The 27,394-nt window shown below is 38.1% G+C and overlaps 2 protein-coding genes and 1 long non-coding RNA gene across 7 annotated transcripts in view; 2 read left to right on the top strand and 1 right to left on the bottom strand.

Moving 5' to 3' along the window:
- The window catches only part of LOC117338816 (huntingtin-like), a 55,661-nt gene extending 48,221 nt beyond the window's left edge, over positions 1 to 7,440 (top strand). Inside the window, exons 52-57 of the mRNA XM_033900169.1 lie at positions 1,153 to 1,298; positions 1,455 to 1,522; positions 2,159 to 2,294; positions 2,551 to 2,713; positions 3,125 to 3,285; positions 6,044 to 7,440. Coding sequence (XP_033756060.1) covers positions 1,153 to 1,298; positions 1,455 to 1,522; positions 2,159 to 2,294; positions 2,551 to 2,713; positions 3,125 to 3,285; positions 6,044 to 6,245 — 876 coding nt within the window. The 3' untranslated portion in view covers positions 6,246 to 7,440. The remainder of the gene's footprint in view (positions 1 to 1,152; positions 1,299 to 1,454; positions 1,523 to 2,158; positions 2,295 to 2,550; positions 2,714 to 3,124; positions 3,286 to 6,043) is intronic.
- A 2-nt stretch (positions 7,441 to 7,442) lies between these two features.
- Positions 7,443 to 10,874, top strand: LOC117338817. Its single transcript, XR_004535045.1, has 2 exons — positions 7,443 to 10,423; positions 10,462 to 10,874. It is a non-coding gene; the product is annotated as an uncharacterized LOC117338817 (long non-coding RNA).
- A 339-nt stretch (positions 10,875 to 11,213) lies between these two features.
- The window catches only part of LOC117340060 (complexin-like), a 175,983-nt gene continuing 159,802 nt past the window's right edge, over positions 11,214 to 27,394 (bottom strand). For all 5 annotated transcript variants that reach the window (XM_033901828.1, XM_033901827.1, XM_033901829.1 and 2 more), the window contains 2 exons: positions 22,907 to 23,005; positions 11,214 to 17,854 (listed from right to left, as the gene is read on the bottom strand). In XM_033901828.1, coding sequence (XP_033757719.1) covers positions 22,926 to 23,005 — 80 coding nt within the window. In that variant the 3' untranslated portion in view covers positions 11,214 to 17,854; positions 22,907 to 22,925. The remainder of the gene's footprint in view (positions 17,855 to 22,906; positions 23,006 to 27,394) is intronic.

Raw genomic sequence — 27,394 nt, 5'->3', positions numbered from 1 at the left:
TTGATTTTTGTCACTGGATATATATATTGCTTATTGCAAACTCTATTGTCATAAATTTTGCTACTGTGAATAATTTATAACTATAGAAAATCCCTATCTGCAGTCTGTCTCTAAAATAGGTTCTCAAAATGATTGTATATGTTACCTGGTATGTTGATTTCAGATGTTTATTTAGTAAAACTTTCTTTCAGGAAGTTGCCACCTGTTCTGTGTATACAATAAAAGTGTAAAATAACAGACTTTTCAGTTAGTGTATCGAAAATAATGAAATAAGATTTTAGAGGAATAAAATGGGGATATATCAAAATAGAGTGTTGAAATCATGGAATTTTTGACTGAGTAATTGTCAAAGTTTGTGAGTAAACAAAGAATGTTATTGTAAGTAAATCCAAAGAAATGTAGCTATTGAAATGTGTGAGTATTCTCTCCAGTGTAATAATTGGTATTATATATACACACAGCTAGTATAACCCTGGACTGTTGACATTACCACCACAGTGTAAGATTGGATTACTGAAGGTCTGTTCACATTTACCGCAATTGAAATTAATTTGGCTACAATGTATCAGTTGTCCAGTTCGCAGGAGTTGTAGGGTTTTTTGAAAAAGAAATTAAAGAGAAAAGGTCCTAGACTATCGCTGGTGATCTGTTTAGAGAAATTTTGTAAAACTCAGACATATGGATTTCAGAACAGGAAAATATTTAAGCATTTAACTGCTTTCAGTTGGAAGTTATGGGCTGATGAATGCCAACTAGACAAAGGCAAATTTAATGAAGCGCGTTTGCAGCACTTCATGTTGAATTTGCCTTTGTCCAGTTGGCATTCATCAGCCCATAACTTCCAAATGAAAGCAGTGCAATACTTATATTTATGTTTGACAACAATTTTTAAAGACTATATCCAGGAATTTTGCTCCGACAATAAATGGATAAATTATTATCGTCAAAGACAGAACTGCCGATGTGACAATTATGACGTCACTATAATAATGACGTCATAATAAAGATCTGGAAGTTATGGACTCGTAACCTTATAAAGTGAGCTTGGTAAAGTTATATAGTGGGGCTGCAGTGTAGATGTAAATATATTGTTATTGAAAACAGCATTTGATAAAGATGTGATTTACTGAAATTCTGTCCATCTCCCTACAGTTGGCGGTGATCACAGCATCGGGCAGTGAAGACAGCGTATCTACGGCGGTATACCTGGCCATCCTCAAGGGTCTAGAACGTCTCCTCCTCACTGACGTCCTCTCTAAACAGGACGCTGAGGCCATCATCAAACTCGGGGTCGACAGGTACACAAATAGTCACCTTTAGTCATGTTTATACTAAAAATTTTAATGATTCTGATATGACTGTTTGTATATTAACATGTAGACTTAACTGTCTGTCAGTTTGTTAGATGAAATTAAATACAGATAATATAACCGTACATAACCATTATTTTACAGGTTGTGTCTGCCGAGTCCACAGAGGTCACTAGCGGCCCTAGGTCTCATGTTTACCTGTATGTACTCTGGTAAGTGATCATATTTCCCGAATGTACTTGTACCCCCGAGCATGGTCTTTGATTTTGACCTTTTTCACAGAAATTCCATTTGAGAGCTGGTCAGTGCTGTGCATTCAATTATTTTTTTCGATGAATAAAATCAACCTTTGTGGGTTATACTGTAACCTGATGTAGTTGTTATGGTCTGCAAAGTGTTTGGTGGGGGGGGGGGCTTTAGTTTTACCAAGGTGAGGTGATGTGTTTTGTGTCAAAAGTAGGTATCACTGTGACCTACATTTTGACCTTTGACCTACATCAAAGAAAAATGATCTTAACTCTATTGAGTATTCTCACTGATGTATTTTTTTTTACCTTTGACCTACACAAAAAAATGTTTGTTGGGGCTGTATCTCATGGAACAAGCTTCTTTACTCTGAATTTATTGCCTGTGCATTCTCGGTATATAATATCACATTCAGTTGGGAACTAATTTGTCTGGTTGTATACTCATTATCATCATCTTTCTGTTTCCTAAACAAAGTATTGGGAGGGAAGGAAAGTCAGTCGTCATTGATAAGAGAATTGAGATACCTGTTAGCCATTATGTTTTAACTCTCATCTTGTAGATATATGTATTATCGTTGATTGACATGATTTTGATTACAGGTAAACAGTACGACCAGTATAGTCCGTCCCCGCGTGAGGTGGAGCCCGGTACCACGGCCTACGACTTTGAGGTGGTGTACCAGGACCCTGAGTCACTCATTCTTGCTATGGAGCGAGTCACTGTGCTGTTTGACAGGTAAAATCATTTTCTGTAGAGGAGCAATATATTCTAATTGGTAGAGGTATCTTTAAACCTGATTTAAAGAGTTTTGGATTTAAAATACTTATCCATGTAAAACATATGTTGTAAGTCACATCCTTGACAGCTATATAATATATTTTCTTTCCTCTCCTGCCTACCCAATTACCCAATGAAAAAAGTCCTGTTTCTAAGTTAGAATTATGTTTGAAGTGGGTCTGTCATGTTTTCTTGAATGATATTTATGTCTTAGGATAAAGAAAGGCTACCCTTACGAGGCCCGTGTAATCTCAAGAGTACTGCCAACATTCCTGGCCGACTTCTTCCCACCTCAGGACGTGATGAACAAGGTCATCGGGGAGTTCATTTCCTCACAGCAGCCGTACCCTCAGGTTGTAGCTAAGGTTGTGTTCCAGGTAGGTACAGAGAAATTGATGATTCATACCGATAGATTGTTGTAAATTTTACAAAATTCTAAAGAAATTCCGCAGTTTTCAGACGTCTTGATGTGAAATGGATCTTAAGTCTTATCAAATTTTCAAGAATTTAGTAAAGAGCGCTTGTCCAGTATTGTTTTAGACAATAAGAAAGTTGTAACATATATGGTGTCATTTTCAACACCTTTCATGTCTGAACTGTGAAGTATTGTGGCCTTTAATTTTATTGCCCAAGACTGGTATTGGGAACATGTATTCCTGTTGTCAGTGACAGGTCTGAACTGTGAAGTATTGTGGCCTTTGATTTTATTGCCCTAGACTGGTATTTAGACATGAATTCCCTTTGTATTTGAGAGGTCTGAACGATGTAGAGTCATATTTTGTTGTCAGGTGTTTGCCAACCTCCACCAGCAGAAGCAGCAGACTTTAGTGCGGGACTGGGTGATGCTGTCCCTGTCCAACTTTACACAGCGCACACCCATCGCCATGGCAATGTGGAGTCTGACCTGCTTCTTCATCAGCGCCTCAGTCAATCCCTGGTTACGAGCCCTGTATCCTTTGTAGGACATCTAAGTTTAATATAATGTCTGGTACAATGGTTATAGGTTGTATTGTGTAAGGTGTTGTGTACCATATATATGGTAATAAACCCATATCTGGTAATAAGTTCATGTCTGGTAATAAGCCCATGTTTGGTAATAAGCTCTTATCTGGTAATAAGCCCATATTTGGTAAATAAGTCGTTATCTGGTAATAATCCCTAATCTGGTAATAAGCCCATGTCTGGTAATAAGCCCATGTTTGGTAATAAGCCCTTATCTGGTAATAAGCCCATGTCTGGTAATAAGCCCATATTTGGTAAAAAAGTCCATATCTGGTAATAATCCCTAATCTGGTAATAAGCCCATTTCTGGTAATAAGCCCATATTTGGTAATGAGCCCATGTTTGGTAATAAGCCCATGTCTGGTAATAAGCCCATGTCTGTAAATAAGTCCATGTCTGGTAATAAACCCATATCTAGTAATGAGCCCATGTTTGGTAATAAGCCCATGTCTGTTAATAAGTCCATATCTGGTAATAAGCCCATGTTTGGTAATAAGCCCATTTCTGGTAATAAGCCCATGTCTGGTAATAAGCCCATATTTGGTAAATAAGTCCATATCTGGTAATAATCCCTAATCTGGTAATAAGCTCTTGTCTGGTAATAAACCCATATTTGGTAATAAGCCCATGTCTGTAAATAAGTCCATGTCTGGTAATAAGTCCTTATCTGGTAATAAGCCCATGTCTGGTAATAAGCCCATATTTGGTAAATAAGTCCATATCTGGTAATAATCCCTAATCTGGTAATAAGCCCATGTCTGGTAATAAGCCCATATTTGGTAAATAAGCCCATATCTGGTAATAAGCACATGTTTGGTAATAAGCCCTTATCTGGTAATAAGCCCATGTCTGGTAATAAGCCCATATTTGGTAATAAGCCCATGTCTGTAAATAAGTCCATGTCTGGTAATAAGTCCTTATCTGGTAATAAGCCCATGTCTGGTAATAAGCCCATATTTGGTAAATAAGTCCATATCTGGTAATAATCCCTAATCTGGTAATAAGCCCATATTTGGTAAATAAGCCCATATCTGGTAATAAGCACATGTTTGGTAATAAGCCCTTATCTGGTAATAAGCCCATGTCTGATAATAAGCCCATATTTGGTAAATAAGTCCATATCTGGTAATAAGCCCATGTTTTGTAATAATCCCTAATCTGGTAATAAGCCCATGTCTGTAAATAAGTCCATGTCTGGTCATAAGCCCATGTTTGGTAATAAGCCCTTATCTGGTAATAAGCCCTTATCTGGTAATAAGCCCATGTCTGGTAATAAGCCCTTATCTGGTAATAAGCCCATGTCTGGTAATAAGCCCTTATCTGGTAATAAGCCCACCCTCTATTTTGAGTCTAGGTTTATTTGTTGGTCTTTAGAGGTATTACAGATAAATACTATAACCTGTTGGTTAATTGACATTGTAAGTTATAATGTGTTGTTATGCTGAGAATCTTTTGGATATTTGTAAAGAATTGGTATACAGAGCAACCCGCTTATTTGCATAGCCCTTTTTCCATGACAAAATATGCAAATAACCGGAGTATTCGTATAGGCGGAGTTGGGTTTTGGCCCCTCTTATACACTATGTAGATCGTCAGGTAGGTACTGAAAATGGGCGCTATATGATTGTTTACGTTATTTGCATTAAAAATATAATTAAAAAAAAACAGTATTTAAAATATAAGAGTAAATACGAAATAAATGGGTTGTTATTCTTTGTAAATGTACAAATATTTGCATATACTTCATCGTTTACTACTTGTCACTCCGAGTCTGTGGGTCCGATATCGGTCATACACGCGTGGGTTGGCACTACGATGTAGATCCTACAATGTGATTGTTTCAATTAACATTCATTATCGTCTCGAGATGCGTTTTGTTCCTGCTATGAGTATATTAGTTGTTTGATCATAGATGGTGAACTGCTTAAGCAATAGACTGTCTTAAATGACCGTGTGATATGTATTGTCGTTTGGGTTTGTTTTGGAAAATGGCGCACACACAAAGAGTTGTCGTTCATTACACATATGCCCCCACAATGCAACGCGCCTAGTAAACAATCATGGCGATCGCAACCTGCCTCAGCGAGTGTTCAAGTGCACAGAACACAGGTTTGGATCGATGCTATAATAAATAAACAAATCTTATCAAAAGATGAGGCATCTAAATATTTTATTCAGTAATTCTTCTTCACAATGCTACTGAAATCGTCTGGATAATAACTAAATGTCGATATCGATGCATCGAACATAACCTGTTTTGACGAAGTGAACCAATGATTAGATAACATTGTACATCGTGTCGAATCAATATGTAAGCTAAAACACTTTTCTTAAAACTTTTATTACGGGAAAATCACAAAAATACCCTAAAATAAATAATTTTTTTTCGACTTTTTGGAATTTTTATATGCATATAAGCGGGAGTCAGTGTTTTAGTCGATGCAAATACACAGGATTAAAATACAAAGATAAAGAAGAAAAAAATCGGGACCTGAGAATTTTATGCAAATAAGCGGGATATTCAAATAACCGATATGCAAATAAGTGGGCTCCTCTGTATTGTCAACTTAGGTATTTTGGTATTGTAAAGGGAGATGTTCATCCTACAGAAATGAAAGTAATCGTATTATTTATTATTTTAGCTGAACAAATACAAAACTCTTTTATGAATGTCCTAGTGTGTTACTAGCCCTTAACCTGCCCAGCTTCACTCACGTGATAAGACGGATGGGAAGGATGGATGTAGTTGATCGGCGCCTGTTCTGCATCACTGCCATGGACTTTTACGAACAGCTGGTAGACGATAGCCAGCGTCGCGCATTTACTTCAACTTTCATGGCGGTGTCCCAGCCAGGCATTGTCTACCAGGAACTGCTTCAACATATCAACAGTCTGTCAAAGCCTTAGGACGAAGTCATGTCTGGTATTCTACCCATGCACTAGGACATTGACAGTCCTAAGTCTGAAGTTGTGCAGTAGAACGTTCACCGTCCCAAGTCTGAGGAAATGTAGCAGGACATCCACTGTCCTAAGCCTGAGGAAGTAGGTTTGAGAAAATACAGAAAAACATCCAATTTTTGGGAATGGTAGAGGTGATACAGCTTCTATGATCCTCAGATTAACAGACGGACAAAGGTGCCAATATTGCCAACAACACAATCTATAGTGCTTCAAAAATGACAGGAGTTGCTTCCCCTTGTTATGCAATCAACCCGCTGCTGCTTCAGCTACCAGGTGTAGTGCTTTGAGTTCCAGGTGTAGTGTTGTATCATCTAGCAGATATTTCATTGCCTTATATATACAGTGTGGTGCCAGTTTATAATGCCTAGTATATCTCACCAGAAATAATAACATTTACATGGAAATCATTGGATTAAAATCAGCCAGATGTTGTTGGTATCGTGAAAATTTACTTTTATGAACTGTATACTTCCTTTGTGATAGATTTCGATTCATGTACTTGCCCTTTGGATTTGTCACCATTGAAGACGACAACCTAAAGTGTGTCTGTATAGGTACCTAGTGTTCTAATCATGCTGCTTACTGTCAAAATATCCAATCAGCAGAGGTTTTACAGAGCAGATAACCTTATTATCCAATCAGCAGAGCTTTTACATAACAAATACCTTTATTATCCAATCAACAGAGGTTTTACTTGTCATGTAAGTTATCATCCAATCTAGAGGCTTCTTAAATAGGATTTAATGTACTAGTTATCATGTTACGATGTATTAGCAAAGTTATGTTATCAAGGTCAATCCAAGGTCAAGGTCCAGTGTATAAAATGGTTTGTATGTGATACGGTATATGAAGACAGTCATGAAATGTTGACATTCCTTTCTAGGGAAGGCTATTCACTGAATATATTATCCATTCCTTAACATTGGAAAACACTGGACATTCCTTCATCAAGTTGTTCTAAGTTTGCCTTTAGTTAGGTAGAGAGATTGGTTCTGAATGTATTGGAAGCATCGTAATGTGGATTTAAAAGTATTTGAAGCAATGCAATGTGGCTCTGAAAGCATACGAATCATCGTGATGTGGTTATGGAAATATTTGAAGCATTGTAATATGCCTCTCAATGTGGTTCTGAAAGTGTTAGTGCTATTGTGTCTTCAAGCCAAATCATGTGTAATTTCTTTATCAAATTTTATTATAATTATAATTTCTTCATAATATTAATGTTATAGCCAAATGTGAATTTCTGAAAGTTTGATAATGATTAAGTGCTAGTTAAAGATATAATCGACCTAGAACATTGATGAGGCATGCGTTAGGTTATTGAGATCAAGGTAAACTCGACTACAGAGCAGTTATTGAGATCAAGGTAAACTCGACTACAGAGAAGGTCGGTTGGGCAGGTGTTATTGAGATCAAGGTAAACTCGACTACAGAGAAGGTCGGTGGGGCAGATGTTATTGAGATCAAGGTAAACTTGACTACAGAGAAGATCGGTGAGTCAGGTGTTATTGAGATCAAGGTAAACTTGACTATAGAAAAGATTGGTGGGTGAGGTGTTATTGAGATCAAGGTAAACTTGATTACAGAGAAGGTCTATGGATTAGAGAAAACATTATTTTGAGTTGGAGATAAACTATTATTGAATGGTTCTAGTCAATATGAACCTGGTCTATAGACAAGCAATATTAAATATTACTACAGATGTTATTTGTATCATTCAAAAATTTTCCTATTTATATTTCGTAACTAACCGGAGTAATTATGAGTGTTTATGTAACTAGCCGTAAATAATATTTACATTTTCTAGTTGTTTGAACTTTGAGAGTATGTGGTGTCTGTGTGTTATAGACTAAAGATATTCAAGGTCGGATGGGTGTTTGTAGTAAATGACTTGGTCAGAGAGAGGCTTGTGTTCTTTGTTCATTATTTATGTTGTAGTAAGTGTACTGATAAGCTATATTCCCTAAATGTGATATTTATGATAAATAGATAACAATGCAAAAACACCTGAAATTGTTCACTGGATGAAATGGTTGTACCTGACACAGGTTTATAAATGTATTAGTGGCAGCCATTGCCACAGTTAGTATGATCTCGTAGTTATGTTGTAGAATTTTTTTTTTTTTTTTTTTTGTTATATGACATTCCATGTTAAGATTTTGTAGTGTTGATAAGCCTACCGATTTCTCATTGGTGAAATAATTAATCAAGGTCACAATTGTAAAAAAGTATTATCTGGTTATGGTTGCATCGGTGAAAGTAAATAACCTCTCAAGGTCACATCAGTGAAACTGATTGACTTGTCAATGTCACATCGGTGAAACTTGTCAATGTCACGTCACATTGGTGAAATTTGATTAACCTCTTAAATGACATCGGTGAAACTGATTAGCCTCTCAAAGTCACATCAGTGAAATTGATTAACTTGTCAATGTCGCATCGGTGAAACTTGATTAACCTCTCAAATCACATCGATGAAACCGATTAACCTCTCAAGGTCACATCGGTATGATTTATCATATCAAGGTCACGGATGTGTGTAGGATGGCGAGATATCATGGTCAGCTTTGGTTTAATGCTCAGTGGAGTATTCGTTAAAACTCCTTAGAAAATTACTATTTCTTTTAATAAAAATGCATAATACTCACTATTTTTTTAATTAGTACTGTAACACCAATTACAATTAGTACAGTCTATAGCTACATCAGGTTCACTTGGTGGACGTCTGATTTGCATTATAAAAGCAGTCCCTTGTCTTCAACTTGTCTCTGAAGGTTTTAATTTAATGATAGAAGTTGTAAAGATAATTTAGTCAAATTAATTAGGTCTTCTTAACAAAGTTGATTTCTGTGAACCGACGTACCAGAGATCCACACAGATTTAAATAACTTTCCTTCATCATCATACCATTACTGTTTTGCTTTCATTAAAAATCATGTTTTATTACTAAGGAATAATTTAATGACTACATTTTCTGTCTTTTAATCTTGATATGAATTAAACATTTGGTGTTGTATAGATTGAAATCTGATGTGGTTTTGATACTTTAGAATGATGTACCTGTACCTGCCAAATTTTACATGGTAAATACTTTACTCTGATACTGTACCATGAACAAGGAAACTTGCTCCCTACAGCTAAATAATCTCCATTTACTATCAACTTCAATATGTGTAAAATTTCAGAGTGGAATTTTTATATTGTACATGTAGTTCTATGAACTTTCATGGTGTGAAAATGGTGAAAAATAAATGTAAGGCTTTCTTTCAGAGGAAAAAAAATTATAAAAAATTAAAATAATTTGTCAGATTTAATTTGTTAGGTGTGAAAAACAATTGATTATTTTAAACAATTAATGAACTGGCCAGCAGTTTAGAGATTTGTAAAAAAGGTTATACATTTACATACGATTTGGTCTGTAATTTGGATACATGTTTTCTGCCTACATGACTCCAACTATCGCAAGGATTTATATCACCAACAAAAAGTCGGTGTTTTGTTGGCTTAAGGAAATAGCCTTGATCTTCCCTCGGTTAGACTACCATGGTACTTGTTAGGCTACTTTTAAAGTGTACAATATTTCATTCAAATTTTTACAGGCTGGACCAGTCTATTCTAAAGTTAGGGGGGAGTTGATGTTAAGCTAGTCAGTCTATTTCTAAGTTTGGAGGATGAGTGGTTTAACTATAGTCTACTCCCTAGTTTGTGGAGATAGGAGAATAGACTGGTCTACACCAATGTTTGTAGGGATGAGAGGTTAGACTGGTTTATAATGTTTGCTGGGATGAGAAGTTAGACTGGTCTACACCAAGGTTTGTAGGGATGAGAAGTTAGACTGGTCTACACCAAGGTTTGTAGGGATGAGAGGTTAGACTAGTCTAATCCATTGTTTCAGGGATGACAGGTTAGACCAGTCTACTCCAAGGTTTGTAGGGATGAGAGGTTAGACTGGTTTACTCCAGGGTTTGTGGGGATTGGAGGTTTGAATAATCTACAAAATTTGTAAGGATGAGAGGTTAGGCTAGTCCATTCCAATTTTTGAAGGGATGAGAAGTTAGACTGGTCTACTGTAATGTTTGTGAGGATGAGAGGTTAGGCTAGTGAAGTAGCTAGTCTACTCTTAGGTTTGTGGGGATGAGAGGTTAGATCAGTCTACTCTTAGGTTTGTGGGGATGAGAGGTTAGATCAGTCTACTCTTAGGTTTGTGGGGATGAGAGGTTAGATCAGTCTACTCTTAGGTTTGTGGGGATGAGAGGTTAGATCCATCTACTCTTAGGTTTGTGGGGATGAGAGGTTGTTGAGGGTAGAGATCGGCTCAGTCTACTCCAAGGTTTCTGGGGATGAGAGGTTGTTGGGGGTAGAGATTGGCTCAGTCTATTCCAAGGTTTGTCAGGGTTATTGTCTGTTTTATAACTAGTCTTGTGTAGCATCAGTATACCAGGTGAGAATCGATTGTCGTGTAGACCGGCACACTTTTATCTTATCATGCTTCACCGTGTAAGAGGCATGTGCTTGTGTTTTATTATACTTGTACTGGTATTTCTATGTATGAATAAAACTCTACAATGAAGTATACGTGTTATAGTTTTGTTTTGTGTTTTGTGAAAACTCAAACTCTTTAGCTGTAGAAGTAGAACGGCCAGTCATGGATATCTCATTACCGGTATATTAGGCCCCGATTCAACAGAATCTGAATTAAGTAATGTAGATACACTCTCAATCATTTTAATTGTGATAAAGGGAGACAACTCAATTTCAGTTGTGATAAAGGGAGACAACTCAATGTAGACATGCACCTTAAATTAACTGGTTTTTAAGAATTGCTTATAGCGACAATATTTTACACGTCGCGGTGATGATACTCCTGAGTGAAGTCTTCGAGGGATGATTCTCAAACAGAAAATAAAAATCCTCTTTTGATTTAAATCCTTTATTCAATCAACAAGTACGGTTCTAAAATGTCACATAAATTAGAAGCTATCTGGAAGACGAATCCCAAATTGTTATGTTTAAGTCTTGTTTGACCTTGTACCAAGTTTCTGACCAAGAGGAGTGGGTGAAAAAAGTTTCGAGATAGCTTCCAAATTAACCGAGCGTAACCTATGCATGTAGTGAGTTGGATCTAACTACAAATCAACGAGTCATCACAATTAACATGAGCATTTTCATATACTAGCATTTTATGTACATTTCAAAGTCGCCCTGACCCCAGCCTGACTAGTCAACCATCTCCATGATTTTGTTCCGTCTTTAGAGGTGAATGTACATTTATATATACACATGTAATTAAAAAAAAAAAAAAAAATTGGAATTGGAAATTGTAAGTGTTTTTGATAGATGGAAATTCTTGCATTAACTTCACTTAAATGTGAAGTGAAAGCCTAAAAGTATCGAGTAGAATCCTGAAAGCGAAAATGTTTGAGAACTTTCATGGACTATAGTTTCAAAGTAGATTTAAAGTTGAGAAGTTTTTGGCTAGTCAGGCTGGGATAAAGGCTATTCTACCGACAGAATGTCCTGTAAAATTTATCATCACGTCAGTGACATGGTACACAAAACACAATAAGGAAGTACATATTGAGACGAGAATACGACCAGACAAATTCGCAACACACCTTAACTTGTCTTAACTGACACCTGTTGGACTCGAGATCTGGTCATTGTAGGCACTGTGTCATATTACACAGGTTTAATAAGGTTCTCAATAGTTACACATATCGTGGACTATTGAAATGTTTGGATTGGACAGTGATTAAAGGACTAACGACCTGAGAGATATGGTGGAATAGAGGTGTCGGATAGGACAGGTTCTGGTGTAGCTGTACAATTTGTCAGATTGTTGGAACTGAATTACATATTGTGTTTTTCATTTTCTTTTTCACTAAAAAATGAAATTTGAATACTTCTCCGTGTTTAATACATACATGTATATATATATACCAATTTATGTAACAAAATTCCAGAGGTACAGTTTATTAAAAAAACAGGAATTAAATTAAAACCAATGTACCAGTAGTCTGGTACTACTTCATACCCTAGCCATGACGGCCCAGAGCAACTTCACTCATGGTTCTGCTGGTTCACACAGGATATCTGTCTGCCAAGCCATGATGGCCTTGTACGGTCCAATGAGCCATGATGGCTTGGTGTAGGGTCACCCATGGTACCAGTCCGCCCAGTAATTTCGGCCTGGTGCTGGTTCAACCATGGTACCGGTTCACCCAACCCTTGACGGCCTGGTGCTGGTTCACCCAGCCATAATGGCCTAGTGTTAGTTTATCCAGCCACGTTGCACTGGTGCTGGTTCAACCGTGGTACCGGTTCATGCAGCCATGTTGGACCAGTGCTGGTTCAACCATGGTACAGGTTCATGCAGCAATGATAGACCAGTGCTGGTTCAACCGTGGTACTGGTTCACTCAGCCACGTTGCAATGGTGCTGGTTCAACCATGGTATCGGTTCACTCAGCCATGATTGACCAGTGCTGGTTGAACCATGATACCAGTTCACTCAGCTATGACGCCCGTGTGCTGGTTCACCCAACCACAATGGGCCAATGCTGGTTCACTGTCATACCAGTCTACCTGGCCAAGACAGCCTGTTGTGGTAGGCTGCCAGTCCAAATGAGACTCAGTCGACTGGTCTGCCCACTATGATTGGCCTGGTTCAGCATCGTCACTCAACCACGAGGACATTCTGGCCACAACACCCTCACATGGCCTATGTCAGATTTTAAAATTGTTTGTACTGGTACACAGGGTCATACACCTGTCTGTACTGATGTAGAAATAGTAGTATAAGATTTTGATGTACAGAAGTGTTAATAAAATGTTTTGCACTAAAACAGAACTATTGTAGTAGCTAGTCCCTACTGCGACCAGTTGTGGCCATAGATTTAAAGAAGCATGAACATCGGATATAGGTATACGTATAACGATCATCATTAACATCATCAATTGTCTAACACTAGTCTTCAACGACTACCTTTATACAGTCAAAAGCTTTTTACGCTTAACACAGCGATCGAGTATGCCAGTATATATAACAGGACATTGTATAAACAAAGTGTATAGGAAAGTAACTGCTTGGCAGTGTATTGTTATACATTAATATACTATATGTAATGTAATATAACAATAAACATAATATATAGTTATACAATGCATAACATATTATGTATATTATACAGTGTATAACATTATGTATATTATACAATGTTTAACATATTATGTATATTATACAATGTATAACATATTATGTATTTGTTATACTGCAACATATTTATCGTAATGTAATACAGTATTAATGTAATATATATATTGAAGTACATGAGGAATATTATGCTTAATAATTTACAAATTGTTACTAATTAAATAAAAATAGAATTAACAACTTATATCACAACAACAGTAACAAGAAAATAAAACTTAAAATATACAACAATAACGTCAGAACTTGGAAAGATTTCCAAGGAGAGATCAAGGTCAACATGACCTATTGCTGGAATGAAAAATCATGGTCCGAGTTTGGGCTGTCAGTGAGATTGGTCAGAGTGGGTCAGCTTGATTGCCTGAGTTTGTGTGGTCAGTGAGATTGGTCAGAGTTGGTCAGCATTGCTGGCCTGAATATGTGTGGTCGGTGAGATTGGTCAGAGTTGGTCAGCTTGCTTGCCTGAATATGTGTGGTCAGTGAGATTGGTCAGAGTTGGTCAGCATTGCTGGCCTGAATATGTGTGGTCAGTGAGATTGGTCAGAGTTGGTCAGCTTGCTTGCCTGAGTTCGTGTGGTCAGTGAGACTGGTCAGAGTTGGTCAGCGTAGCTGGCCTGAGTTTGTACAGTCAGTGACTGATTACCAGAATTAAAAATGACAAAAACTAAGTAATAATTAACATGTGTAACACAGATATTTGTGAGGACAGTTTTCAAAATTTACAATATTTAAGAACAAATATTTTGTTCATTTTGATTAAACAATACAATCAGTGAAGTATGTCACTAACCTTAGACTACTGACAAGGGCAGACAACCCTGTTAGATATAGATGTAGGATCCTCAGTCACACAAATGGACATGTGAGGTCGCTGGAATGTTTAATTAACGATCATGTTTAATTAACGACTTCACACCTCAGCACCCGCCATACTTCATTGTGAAAGTTCAATACACTGCACTATAACAAGTTCTAACAACAATTAACATTTCAAAGCAAAAATTTAAAGCTGAGTGTAAATAAATTCACAACAAACGTAATTTGCATATTTGTATTGTGTTAGTAGATTTCTTGGGGTTAATGAATAATATATTCATAACAAACTTCAAATTAAGGATCAAGTGTTGGATAGACGAAGGTTGAAAGGCCTATAATTGCCCTACTGATTTGACCCAGATTATCGGCCTAGATGGACCCCTCAGAGCGTACTAAAGAAAGGGGTAAAAATGCTCTGCTAGCCAACATTTTGCTTTTCAGGACATACAAAGGTGAAAGGGGCCTAGAATGACCCTACTAATCAAATTATGGATATAAGATATGTCAAAGGTCACACAGTTAAGTTGGGTATATTGTGGCCCTGCTGTTCCAAAGTATTGATATGAGAGGAGTGGGAAAATGCATGGCCAGACAGGGTTTCGAACCAGGAACCTCCGAACACCAGCCGGATGCTCTACCAATTGAGCTACCTGGTCGCAGATGACTGACCCGGTCAAGTTCCGCAACATGAATACTAGAGTCACTGCTTCCTTGCAATTGCCTTACTAAGGTAGGTTCTCCATTGGCCCCTAGTTAGGACAAGGAAACGTTAGTGCTTCAGATTAAAGTAAACATGAGTCTAGAATGGTCTGTTGGCCCTTCGTCAAGGTACTGAATGACCCTCTAGTCACACTATTTCATTCTGGTCCTATGAACATTATACAAGTCAATTTGAATTGTATCGAGAATGAAAACAGATTTAAGATAATGCTCAGGCTACCATAATTTCTTTTACGACAATGAAATGATGAAAGTTTACATTAGAAACTTCATTTTAAGATACATTGCTATTTTTTGTGCAAGGGGGAAACGAAATTTAAAGAGGTATGGAAATGTCTTGCGTATAAATAGTTTGAAATGAGACTGAACAGAATTAAAGGTCATCGTAAATATTGGGACAAGATTTACTACACAACACCAAACACGGGACACCTCAAATAAACGGGAGACAATTTATTCCATTGTTCAGCTGGTGCAAAAATGTCTCTTGAATCATGATGAAATAATAAATAATTGCATATTTGATGAAACTGACAACTCACTTTCATTCCTATAACATTCACACTCGTTTAGCTTAAATCATGTTTCCCTAGAAGTAGCTTGCAATTTAAGTACAGATACTGAGATGATTTTTTCACCCTGCCTAATTCCCTTCATACCACATTTAACCTAACCAGTACCCCTTGCTCAAAATAAAACCATCATTTTTCACCAAGACCAAAGTTTTTACTTAGCCAATCATGTATAACATCACTTTTCATGATGAAATCTGTGATTGGCTTAGTCAAAACCTAAGAAATTTTGAGGCTTAATTAAGCTTTTTTTCATGATCCTGTGGCCAGAATTCTGCTTGCCTTTCATCGTCCCATCTTTTCACATTAAAAATTAATCAGAAAAATCCACACTGTTGGTTTTCTATTTCTAAGTTTTGTCTTGTCTCTAGTTTATGCTCCAATTTTCCAAATCCTATTTGGTTTTTTATGTCTGCCTTGTCAGGATCCTCTATCATTAAACAAATAGGGCACCGTCGCTACAGCAGAAAAACTAGGCACTGAGTATGTAAAATGGTGTGCAGAATAAATATCCGATAATTATCAGGTGAATTGTTCATGATTCATTTGTTTAGAACCCGTTTATTTTTTCAAACATTTGTACTAGAAATTCTCTCAAAATGTGGCTTTGAATTCCTTTATGATAATTTCTAACATTCCAATTCAAAACAAATCAAAATTTCTTTTTTTTTATTATTTTAAAATCACTTTATCTGAAATCATTTATACAAAACCTAAAGAAAAAGCATAAACACTATATGATTTTCTTAGTAATTGAATATACAAATGTACAATAAAAATGTTATATTTGTCTAAATATCAAGAGATCAATTGGAATATCCTACTCTTACATGAGTTGTACAAGCTCACAAGGAGATGTCAACGGCCCAGAGCTCACTCAATATTGCCAACATCTTTGAGGTGTTGTCAACATGCCTCCTGAAGTTCACTTGAGATGTCTTCAACACCCTGCAGCTCACTAGAGATTGTCAACATTCTTTATCTCGCTCTATATGATTCCAAAGCTTAATCAAGATGTTGTCAACACCTTGAAGCTCACTGAAAGTGTTGTCATTCCACAACTTGATCACTATAGCGGTTGTCAACAACTCAAAGCTCACTCGAGGCATTGTGAACATCCCATAATTAAGAGGCTGGTCAACAACATGAAGCTCACCACAGAGGTTGTCAACAACCAGAAGCTCACTCATGGAATTGTCAGCATCCCACAACTAACTAAATGTTGTCAGCATCCCGTAGGTCACTATGGAGGTTGTCACCATCCCAAAGCTCACTCAAGACATTGTCAACATCCTCCAGTTCACTGTGGAGGTTGTCAACACCACAAAGCTCACTCAAGACACTGTCAACATCCTCCAGTTCACTATGGAGGATGTCATCATCCTGAAGCTCACTAAATAAATTGCCAACATACTGCAGTTCACTATGGATGTTGTCACCATCCTGAAGATCACTCAAGACATTATCAACATCCTCCAGTTCACTGTGGAGGTTGTCAACACCCCAAAGCTCACTCAAGACATTGTCAACATCCTCCAGTTCACTGAACATAACCTCATGGTTACTACAGACAAGGGAAGTTACCCAAGCTCACTACTTCAAAATGAGGCAATACCCTTGGCATTCTTTCTAACTAGGGCGATGCCCTGAGAATAATACTACACAGGGCCTAGCCCCTTAACGAACTGGAAACTTCTACTATACAAAGACAAACTAGGTCTGTGTATTGCATGTACATGTATATCATATAATTATACAAAATCATTAAAACTGAAATCTCTAAACTGTCTCGTTTTCCAGCACAGGGATATTGTTGCCATCAATATTGTATCACTTACAAAACATATTTCATTTCTAAATACCAGTGCATCTTCCGAAATTCTCTTGAGGACAAATTGAACAGACATACAGAAACTCCTTAAGCTGAAAAAATCAGAAACGTCCCTATAATTATTATAAATTCTTATTTTTTATCATCTTAATTTCAATCTTCTAAATTCACCAAGTCGCATAGAACTATTATAATATATAACAATTTTTTAGATGATGAAATAGAGTTATCTTTCCTTAAGTATTGGTGACAACAATAGCGCTGACGTCAGAATCCCTGTCGGACCACAATGCCCTACATGTCTCGCGCTCACACCATTAATGCATAAGTCTAACAGGTCCCTAACGACCGTACAGGTCCCTAACGACCGCAGTCACATCCGTCTTGTTCTCCATGCTGCCAAATCACTAGAAAATAATTGTACCATATGTCAGACTAAACAAGAACTGTACAGAGAAAATTATATCACTTTTTATCAAAAAAGACTTAATGTTTAAAATTGTTTTCATTTAATATTGTTTTCTATTAATTGATCTACACCTTGCAATGCTCTACAATTTTCTTCTTCATATTTTCAGCGGGATAATTTCTAAATTGTGATTATATAGTAAACCATCTGGCAAACATTTACTGAGAATCTGACAATTTAAGAAATTAAAATAATAATAAAATCTATGAACTTCATATAAATGTAATCCTAATGCATTTTGTTGCTTTATTTTCATTTCAAATAATTTTAATTTTTTTTTGAATATCAAAATATAAAAAAATCAGTCCTATTATTTAAGTTATGATAACAATATACACTACTTTTGACGGTGAATAAAAACTATACAGTTCTATATATTCCCTAGATTGAGAAGCATAAACAGATATCATGCATGCATTCTGTAGCTTTGGATATCGCAGGGTAGTGTGGGGTCAAGTTAGAGCTAAAATTCTGGCCTTCGTGGGGCATGTAGGCATATAATGGTCACAAACAACATCACAGAAGGTCTCCTGGGCCTGTAATGCTTGCCTTTTATCAATTGATAACATGAAAATGGATCATTGTCAACTTAATTAAGATAGGCTTAATGTCTCACACAGAATAGTACACATCAGATGTACCTTTAATTGTCACAATAATATTACCGTACCAGTACTCCATATTTAGGAAATCTTACTCTTGAGATATTTTAAGCTTGACTAAAAGTTCTTTTAGATCCAAACTGTTTAGATCTGTATTTCAAGATCCTACTGTTTAAATATCATTTTATTAGCTTTTTTTTTTATCTAACTCATTGACCTTGAAAGTATGTTGAGGTCTTTAATCTGAACAAACTTCATAGCCCTGCATATCTTATAGCAGGACTCCCAGCCTCTTGGTTTTTCAGAAGAAGTTTCTGTAAATTTCAACGCATTTGACCCTTGACCTCTTTGTTTATCAGAAAGGTGGTTTTTAAGTTTTAACACATTTGACCCTTGACCTCTTGGTTTTTTAGAAGAAGTTGTTTTTAAGTTTTAACACATCTGACCCTTGACCTCTTGGTGTTTTAGAAGATGTTATTTTAAAGTTTTAACACATCTGACCCTTGACCTCTTGGTTTTTCAGAAGTTGTTGTAAAATTTTAACATATTTGACCCCTCGGCCTTGGACAGTTATTATTTGAATAAAGCTAATTACTCATTATCCTAGCATGCCATTAGTTGTGACCTTTGTGACCTTTTATGTGGGTCAACTTCATTCTTACAAACTTGGTATCCTAGGCTTTATATCACGACCTCTGACCTCTTGGGTTATAAGTTGTAAAGAAAAACAATGATTTCACACACATAGACACACTGCACCATATGGAATAAGCTCACAAACTCATGGCTAAAAATACTCATATATACAGTACTTGCTCCTGTGCACAAGCCACAATAATTTTTACCATAGCAACACATGCAAACAGAATCCCCTATGTACAGGGTAATATTTGTAGTAATATAAGTAACTAGTTAACACCAATACCATTGAGGATTACACATAGAGTTCCAACCTCAGGCAAGGTATTAGGGTACTAATGATGAAAAGGAAATAAAAGTTAGTCTTAGACAGTCTTCAAGGGGTGAAGTCGGGGTTGGTTGTCTGTACGAGGAACATAGAGTCATTCAAGGGGAATAATCTAATTTTTATGGCAGTGATTCAATTCAAGGGGGGGGGGGGGGGTAATCTAATTTTTTATGGCAGTGACTCAATTCAAGAGGGATAATCTATATTTTATGGCAGTGACTCAATTTCAGGGGATGGGGGGGTGGGGGGTGGGGGGGTAATCTATATTTTATGGCAGTGACTTAATTCAAGGGGGGGGGGGGGGGTAATCTATATTTTATGGCAGTGACTTAATTCAAGGGGGATAAGGATAATCTATATTTTATGGCAGTGACTCAATTCAAGAGGGATAATCTATATTTTATGGCAGTGACTCCATTCAGGGGGATAATCTATATTTTATGGCAGTGACTCCATTCAAGGGGGATAATCTATATTTTATGGCAGTGACTCAATTCAAGGGGGATAATCTATATTTTATGGCAGTGACTCAATTCAAGGGGGATAATCTTTATTTTATGGCAGTGACTCAATTCAAGGGGGATAATCTATATTTTATGGTAGTGACTCCATTCAAGGTGAGTAATCTAGTTTGGTGGCAGTTACACAATCCAAGGAGGAAAATTTAGTTAAATGGCAGTTACCCAAATCAAGGCATAATCAAGATGGCAGCTGACCCAATTCAAGGGAGGTAATATAGTTTGATGAAAGCTGACTCAATTGAAGGGGGAGGGGAGGGGGTACTGAAATTTGTTAACTGTAGAATGCATACTAAAATCTGCACTGAAATCAACTTCTAAATCCTGCTTTGGACACAGATGCTGCTGCAGATGCTGACAAAAGTACCAACTTAGTCTTGCTCCTGCATCTCTGTGAAACAACAAGAGATGACCCCCTTCCCTCCCTCTCTCCCTTCAGTAACTACAAGAGATGACCCCCTCTCCCTCCCTCCCTCTCTCCCTTCAGTAACTACAGCAAGAGATGACCCCCTTCCCCTCCCTTCCTCTCTCCCTTCAGTAACTATAACAAGAGATGACCCCCTCCTTCCCCCCTCCCTCTCTCCCTTCAGTAACAAAAACAAGAAATGACCCCTTCCCCTTCCTCTCTCCCTTCAGTAACTACAACAAGAGATGACCCCCTCCCTCCCTCTCTCCCTTCAGTAACTACAACAAGAGATGACCCCCTCCCTCCCTCTCTCCCTTCAGTAACTACAACAAGAGATGACCCCCTCCCCCTCCCTCCCTCTCTCCCTTCAGTAACTACAACAAGAGATGACCCCCTCCCTCTCTCCCTTCAGTAACTACAACACGAGATGACCCCCTTCCCATCCCTCCCTCCCTCCCTTCAGTAACTACAACAAGAGATGACCCCCTTCCCATCCCTCCCTCTCTCCCTTCAGTAACTACAACAAGAGATGACCCCCTTCCTCCCTCTCTCCCTTCAGTAACTACAACAAGAGATGACCCCCTTCCCATCCCTCCCTCTCTCCCTTCAGTAACTACAACAAGTGATGACCCCCTTCCCATCCCTCCCTCTCTCCCTTCAGTAACTACAACAAGAGATGACCCCCTTCCCATCCCTCCCTCTCTCCCTTCAGTAACTACAACAAGAGATGACCCCCTTCCTCCCTCTCTCCCTTCAGTAACTACAACAAGAGATGACCCCCTTCCCATCCCTCCCTCTCTCCCTTCAGTAACTACAACAAGAGATGACCCCCTTCCCTCCCTCTCTCCCTTCAGTAACTACAACAAGAGATGACCCCCTTCCCATCCCTCCCTCTCTCCCTTCAGTAACTCAACAAGTGATGACCCCCTTCCCATCCCTCCCTCTCTCCCTTCAGTAACTACAACAAGTGATGACCCCCTTCCTCCCTCTCTCCCTTCAGTAACTACAACAAGAGATGACCCCTTTCCCCTCCCTCCCTCTCTCCCTTCAGTAACTACAACAAGAGATGACACCCTCCCTCCCTTCAGTAACTACAACAAGAGATGACCCCCTCCCTCCCTCCCTCTCTCCCTTCAGTAACTACAACAAGAGATGACCCCCTTCCCCTCCCTTCCGCTCTCCCTTTAGTAACTACAACAAGAGATGACCCCCTCCCTCCCCCCTCACTCTCTCCCTTCAGTAACTACAACAAGAGATGACCCCTCCCTCCCCCTCCCTCCCTTCAGTAACTACAACAAGAGATCACCCCCTTCCCCCTCCCTGCCTTCAGTAACTACAACAAGAGATGACACCCTTCCCCCTCCCTCCCTTCAGTAACAACAACAAGAGATCACCCCCTTCCCCCTCCCTCCCTCTCTCCCTTCAGTAACTACAACAAGAGATGACCTCCTTCCCCTCCCTCTCCCCCTTCAGTAACTACAACAAGTGATGACCCCCTTCCCCTCCCTCTCTCCCTTCAGTAACTACAACAAGAGATGACCCCCTTCCCCCCTCCCTCCCTTCAGTAACTACAACAAGAGATGACCCCCTCCCTCCCTCTCTCCCTTCAGTAACTACAACAAGAGATGACCCCCTTCCCATCCCTCTCTCCCTTCAGTAACTACAACAAGAGATGACCCCCTTCCCCTCCCTCTCTCCCTTCAGTAACTACAACAAGAGAGACCCCCTTCCCATCCCTCTCTCCCTTCAGTAACTACAACAAGAGATGACCCCCTTCCCCTCCCTCCCTCTCTCCCTTCAGTAACTACAACACGAGATGACCCCCTTCCCCCTCCCTCCCTCTCTCCCTTCAGTAACTACAACAAGAGATGACCCCCTCCCCTCCCTCCCTCTCTCCCTTCAGTTACTACAACAAGAGATCACCCCCTCCCCCTCCCTCCCTCTCTCCCTTCAGTAACTACAACAAGAGATGACCCCCTTCCCCCTCCCTCTCTCCCTTCAGTAACTACAACAAGAGATGACCCCCTCCCCCTCCCTCCCTCTCTCCCTTCAGTAACTACAACAAGAGATGACCCCCTCCCTCCCTCCCTCCAGTAACTACAACAAGAGATGACCCATCCCTCCCTCCCTCCAGTAACTACAACAAGAGATGACCCATCCCTCCCTCCCTCTCTCCCTTCAGTAACTACAACAAGAGATGACCCCCTCCCTCCCTCCAGTAACTACAACAAGAGATGACCCATCCCTCCCTCCCTTCAGTAACTAAATCTAATGTGGTGCTTCTAAGGAAGTAAGGAAGGCCTGATGAGAATCCTGAATCAGGGGAGACAATCAAAGGGAGATAATCTACAAAAAAGAATTACAACACAACATGTACACAACACCAAGTTAGCAGCAACAGTGACAGCAAGAAAAGGCAGTGGACAATTGAGCGGCCGACAACATAGAGGTGAGACTAATGGCTACGGTGCATCACACAACGGGGAGAATTACTTACATAAGAAAGCAAGCCTATCTCACTGTAGAGAACACTTTTCAGTTACTTCCCCAACACTAGTGACCACTTTCGATTTCAATTCATCAAGACTTTTTGGCACTGGAAAACATAAAAAAACTCATTGGAACCATGGCATTTCTTCTTACTTTTCAGTAATTATCAAATGCATACTGATTTCAAATGTATCCTTCTTAATTAAAAGTCTAATACTCTAAAATTATCATATCATTCATAATTATTTTCACATCAGTTATGATTTTTTTTTCCTATGATAATTTTCATTAAATTCCAAGATTTTTTTTTTTCATTTATTTATTTTTTTGTATCTCTTAAAACAGGAAACTGGAGGTATGTAATAATTCCTTAATTTTTTTTTAATGGACTTCAGATTTCACGACTTAACTTGCTGGAGATTGGTAAACACATCTCTGAAAATAATGAAAACTGTTATGATACACGAATACTTATCTACTGGTTCAATCAGCCCCTGATATAGTACTATGCCAGTAACTTGATATATATTACATATTAATCAATACTAATTAAGGTTTTCATGGAAGGTTAAATGCTGGAACACAGGGGCACAACTGAAAATAAGAAGCAATAAAAAAAAAAGAAAAAAAAAAAAAGAGGAGAATTTAGAACAGAACAGGACGGTGAGAAAGAGACAAACAGACAAAAATTGCAGTAAGTAAGAAAAAGGGAAGGTAATAATGGAGAGAAAAGGGAAGAAATGGTTAGAGAGTATATTAAAAGGTACATCTGGTGACATCACAACCGTGGGGTCGGTATGGCATTCTCTGATACAGGCACCAACACTGCTGGGGTTACATAGCAACTCACCAATATTAAAATGATCTTGAAGTTGACATGGACATTTATCAACCATGATGCAGTTGCATGTCATTATTGATAAAAACACACATTTAGGAAAACAATTAATGTATCAGTATGCCTTCTTTGATTTAAAACATGTATTTCATTAATAATCGACGAAACATAGAAAATTTTCTGAATATTATTCAGGCTCCATGAGGAACAGATTATTTCTAGAAGAGTTACTTCCCTTCTGCCTTTCCTGTACTTAACAGTGTATTCTCCTCCAATACCTTATGGCAGTATGTTTAGAGTAATTGTGAAAAAATAAACTAGCATTTGAGGTATCCTATCTGATCTTATACAGGAATTATCAAAAGTACTGTCTGTACAGCTGACAGCATATATTAAGTAATACTTTCAAGGCACAGATTTAATGTCAATTGACCACAAGAAGACTGACCAATTGTTAGGACTGGCCACTTCGAGTACTGACTACTGAAAGGGGATGACCACTTCCATGAGTGATCGTAGGAAGGAGTGACCACTCGAAGGAGTGACCACTTGTAGCACTGACCAATGTAAGGAGTGACCACTTGTAGGGGTGACCACTCGAAGGAGGGACCACTTGTAGCACTGACCAATGTTAGGAGTGACCACTTGTAGGGGTGACCACTCGAAGGAGGGACCACTTGTAGCACTGACCAATGTTAGGAGTGGCCACTTGTAGGGGTGACCACTCGAAGGACTGACCATTTGTAGCACTGACCAATGTTAGGAGTGACCACTTGTACTAGTAGGGGTGACCACTCGAAGGAGTGACCAATTGCATGGGTTACCACAGGAAGGAGTGACCACTTGCAGGAGTGACCACAGGAATAAGTTACCACTTGCATGAATGACCGCTGCACAGGAATGAGTGACCACTTAAAGCAGTGACCACAGGATGAGGTGACCACTGGAAGGAGAGACCAGATATAGAGCTGGTCACTGGTGAAGATGACCATTGGTATGTAGGAACACGACCATTGGTATGTAGGAACACTGGATGGGCCATTATTGTTAAGAGCTGTTGCCAGTAAAATGACTGTAGTTGGACTGACCATCAGAAGGTGTGACCACTTGTAAAAGTGACTGTTTGAAAGGATGACCATTAGTAGGTCATCAGAAGTACATTGTACAATGGAAATACAAATAGGTATGGTGCTCAGATTATCAGGGGCTCAGATTATCAGAGGCTCAGATGATCAGGGACTCAGATTACCAGGGGCTCAGATTACCAGGGGCTCAGATTATCAGGGGCTCAGATTATCAGGGGCTCAGATTACCAGGGGCTCAGATTATCAGGGGCTCAGATTACCAGGGACTCAGATTATCATCGACTCAGATTATCAGGGGCTCAGATTATCAGATACTCAGATTATCAGATACTCAGATTATCAGGGGCTCAGATTATCAGATACTCAGATTATCAGGGGCTCAGATTATCAGATACTCAGATTATCAGGGGCTCAGATTATCAGGGGCTCAGATTATCTACATCTTCTGTCTACTCCAAAACAATACTGTGACTGGTTCATATTCTGGGGTGGAGGATAAGCAGACGTTAGCTAACGAAATTAATTTTGATATTAGCATCGATTAGATAGAAGTAGTGTTTATAGTTTTATCTATTATAAACAACAGACTTATAAAAAATTACAGGAAAAAAAATCTCTTGAAAAAATTTGTTTTCTCTTAAAATACCTCAAAATGAGTTGACGGAGAAAAAAGAATGAGATGGCTGTGGTTGGCTCTGGTATTTAGTCTCTACAAATGACAAAAAATGTATTTCTAAACTCAATACAAGAACCAAACTTTATAACAAAGTGAAAAAATCTACACTATTACAACAAATACTATTGATTTGTAAATATTTGAACCTGTGTTATAAACATGTTATGTGCAATGTATGCTTCCGAAAAAAAGTAACCTGTTGTCATGGCAACTCTAAACTCACTCACTTTCCAAAAGCGAGGTGACACATGTTCCATGGTGTGACCCTAACAAACCCTTGCTTTAAGGTAGAGAGTCCCATCCTTTTTCTTCCCTTTTCCCTTGGAAAGTTAATGTTTCTGAGTAATTATTTTTTTCTTCTGCATTCATACCACAAAATTTAAGATAATGAAAAACAGTGTTAAGTTGGAAAATAAATGCACATTATATTCAAAGATCTAAGATCCATGGTAGTGGAATCTACAATAAATGTTCTTCTTTTGCATATAATTAGAAAAATTGATAAATAGAACTCTTTTCTATTGGAGGTGCAAAAAATGGATGCTGGGACTCTCCACCTTAACAATAATGCTGGTCCTGTGATAACCCATTCTAACTTATGTGAAGTATTAGTTCTTCACAAAATAACTACGTTGTAATATACGATGGGTTCTGGATAATCTTATGTTACATGAAGTTTGTATTCTTGTAGCTGTTTTATTCATCCTTTCTGATTTCAATTTATGATAAGGTTCATATTTTCTGAAAACGCAATTACAAAATTTCATGATTATATAATTATTATGTACATGAAATCTTTATATTATAATCCTACAACACTAGCGTGCAAAGATTTTTTTACACTAAATCCTTAAACACTAGTGTACACAGATTTTTACACTAAAATCCTACACTAGTGTACACAGATTTTTACACTAAAATCCTACAACACTAGCAACCACCTACAGATCCCTATTGCACATGTATTGATAAATGGCACAATGACAGTCGAATAATATCGTAAAAATATTGTAAAAACACAAAATTAATGAAATTGAGCATCAACAAATACATATTATATATACTTCTTGTATCTATAGACTATTTAATAATTCAACTGAAAATTAATTGCTAAAAATCTAAAAAAATAAATAAAAAGTAAATTATTTAAGAACACAATAAAAGTAAGTATACCTTTGCTTTGTAAGTAGCTACTGACCCATATGATTTCTTCATATAGAGATTCTGGCTATTTTCATTATCATATGTTACCCAATGTGATGTTCAGTATCTATCCTGTAATAAGCCCATGAGAACATCTTATAAACTTGGGATTGAAACAGGGAGTGGGTTTATTATAGGATAAGGAAATAACATTGATAAACACTGAACTGCAATATAGATGGTTTGACTTATTACCAGACATGGGCTTATTACCAGACATGGCCTTATTACCAGGTATGGGCTTATTACCAGGTATGGGCTTATTACCAGACATGGACTTATTGTCATACATGAAGTTATAACCAGAAATGGGCTTATTACCAGGCATGGGCTTATTACCAGACATGGGCTTATTGTCATAGATGAACTTATAGCCAGAAATGGGCTTATTACCAGGCATGGGCTTATTACCAGACATGGGCTTATTGTCATACATGAACTTATAACCAGAAATGGGCTTATTACCAGGCATGGGCTTATTACAAGGCATGGACTTATTACCAGACATGGACTTATTATCAGACATGGGCTTATCACCAGACATGGACTTATTACCAGACAGAGGCTTATTACCAGACAGAGGCTTATTTCCAGTCATTGGCTTATTACCAGACATGGGCTTATTACCAGGCATGGGCTTATTACCAGTCATTGACTTATTACCAGACATAGACTTATTACCAGCCATTGGCT

The sequence above is a fragment of the Pecten maximus genome, chromosome 12 (assembly GCF_902652985.1).
Source record: "Pecten maximus chromosome 12, xPecMax1.1, whole genome shotgun sequence".
NCBI classification, from domain to species: Eukaryota; Metazoa; Mollusca; class Bivalvia; order Pectinida; family Pectinidae; genus Pecten; species Pecten maximus.
The sequence above is the reverse complement of the archived record's forward strand: the minus strand, read 5'-3'. Positions and strand labels throughout refer to the sequence as shown.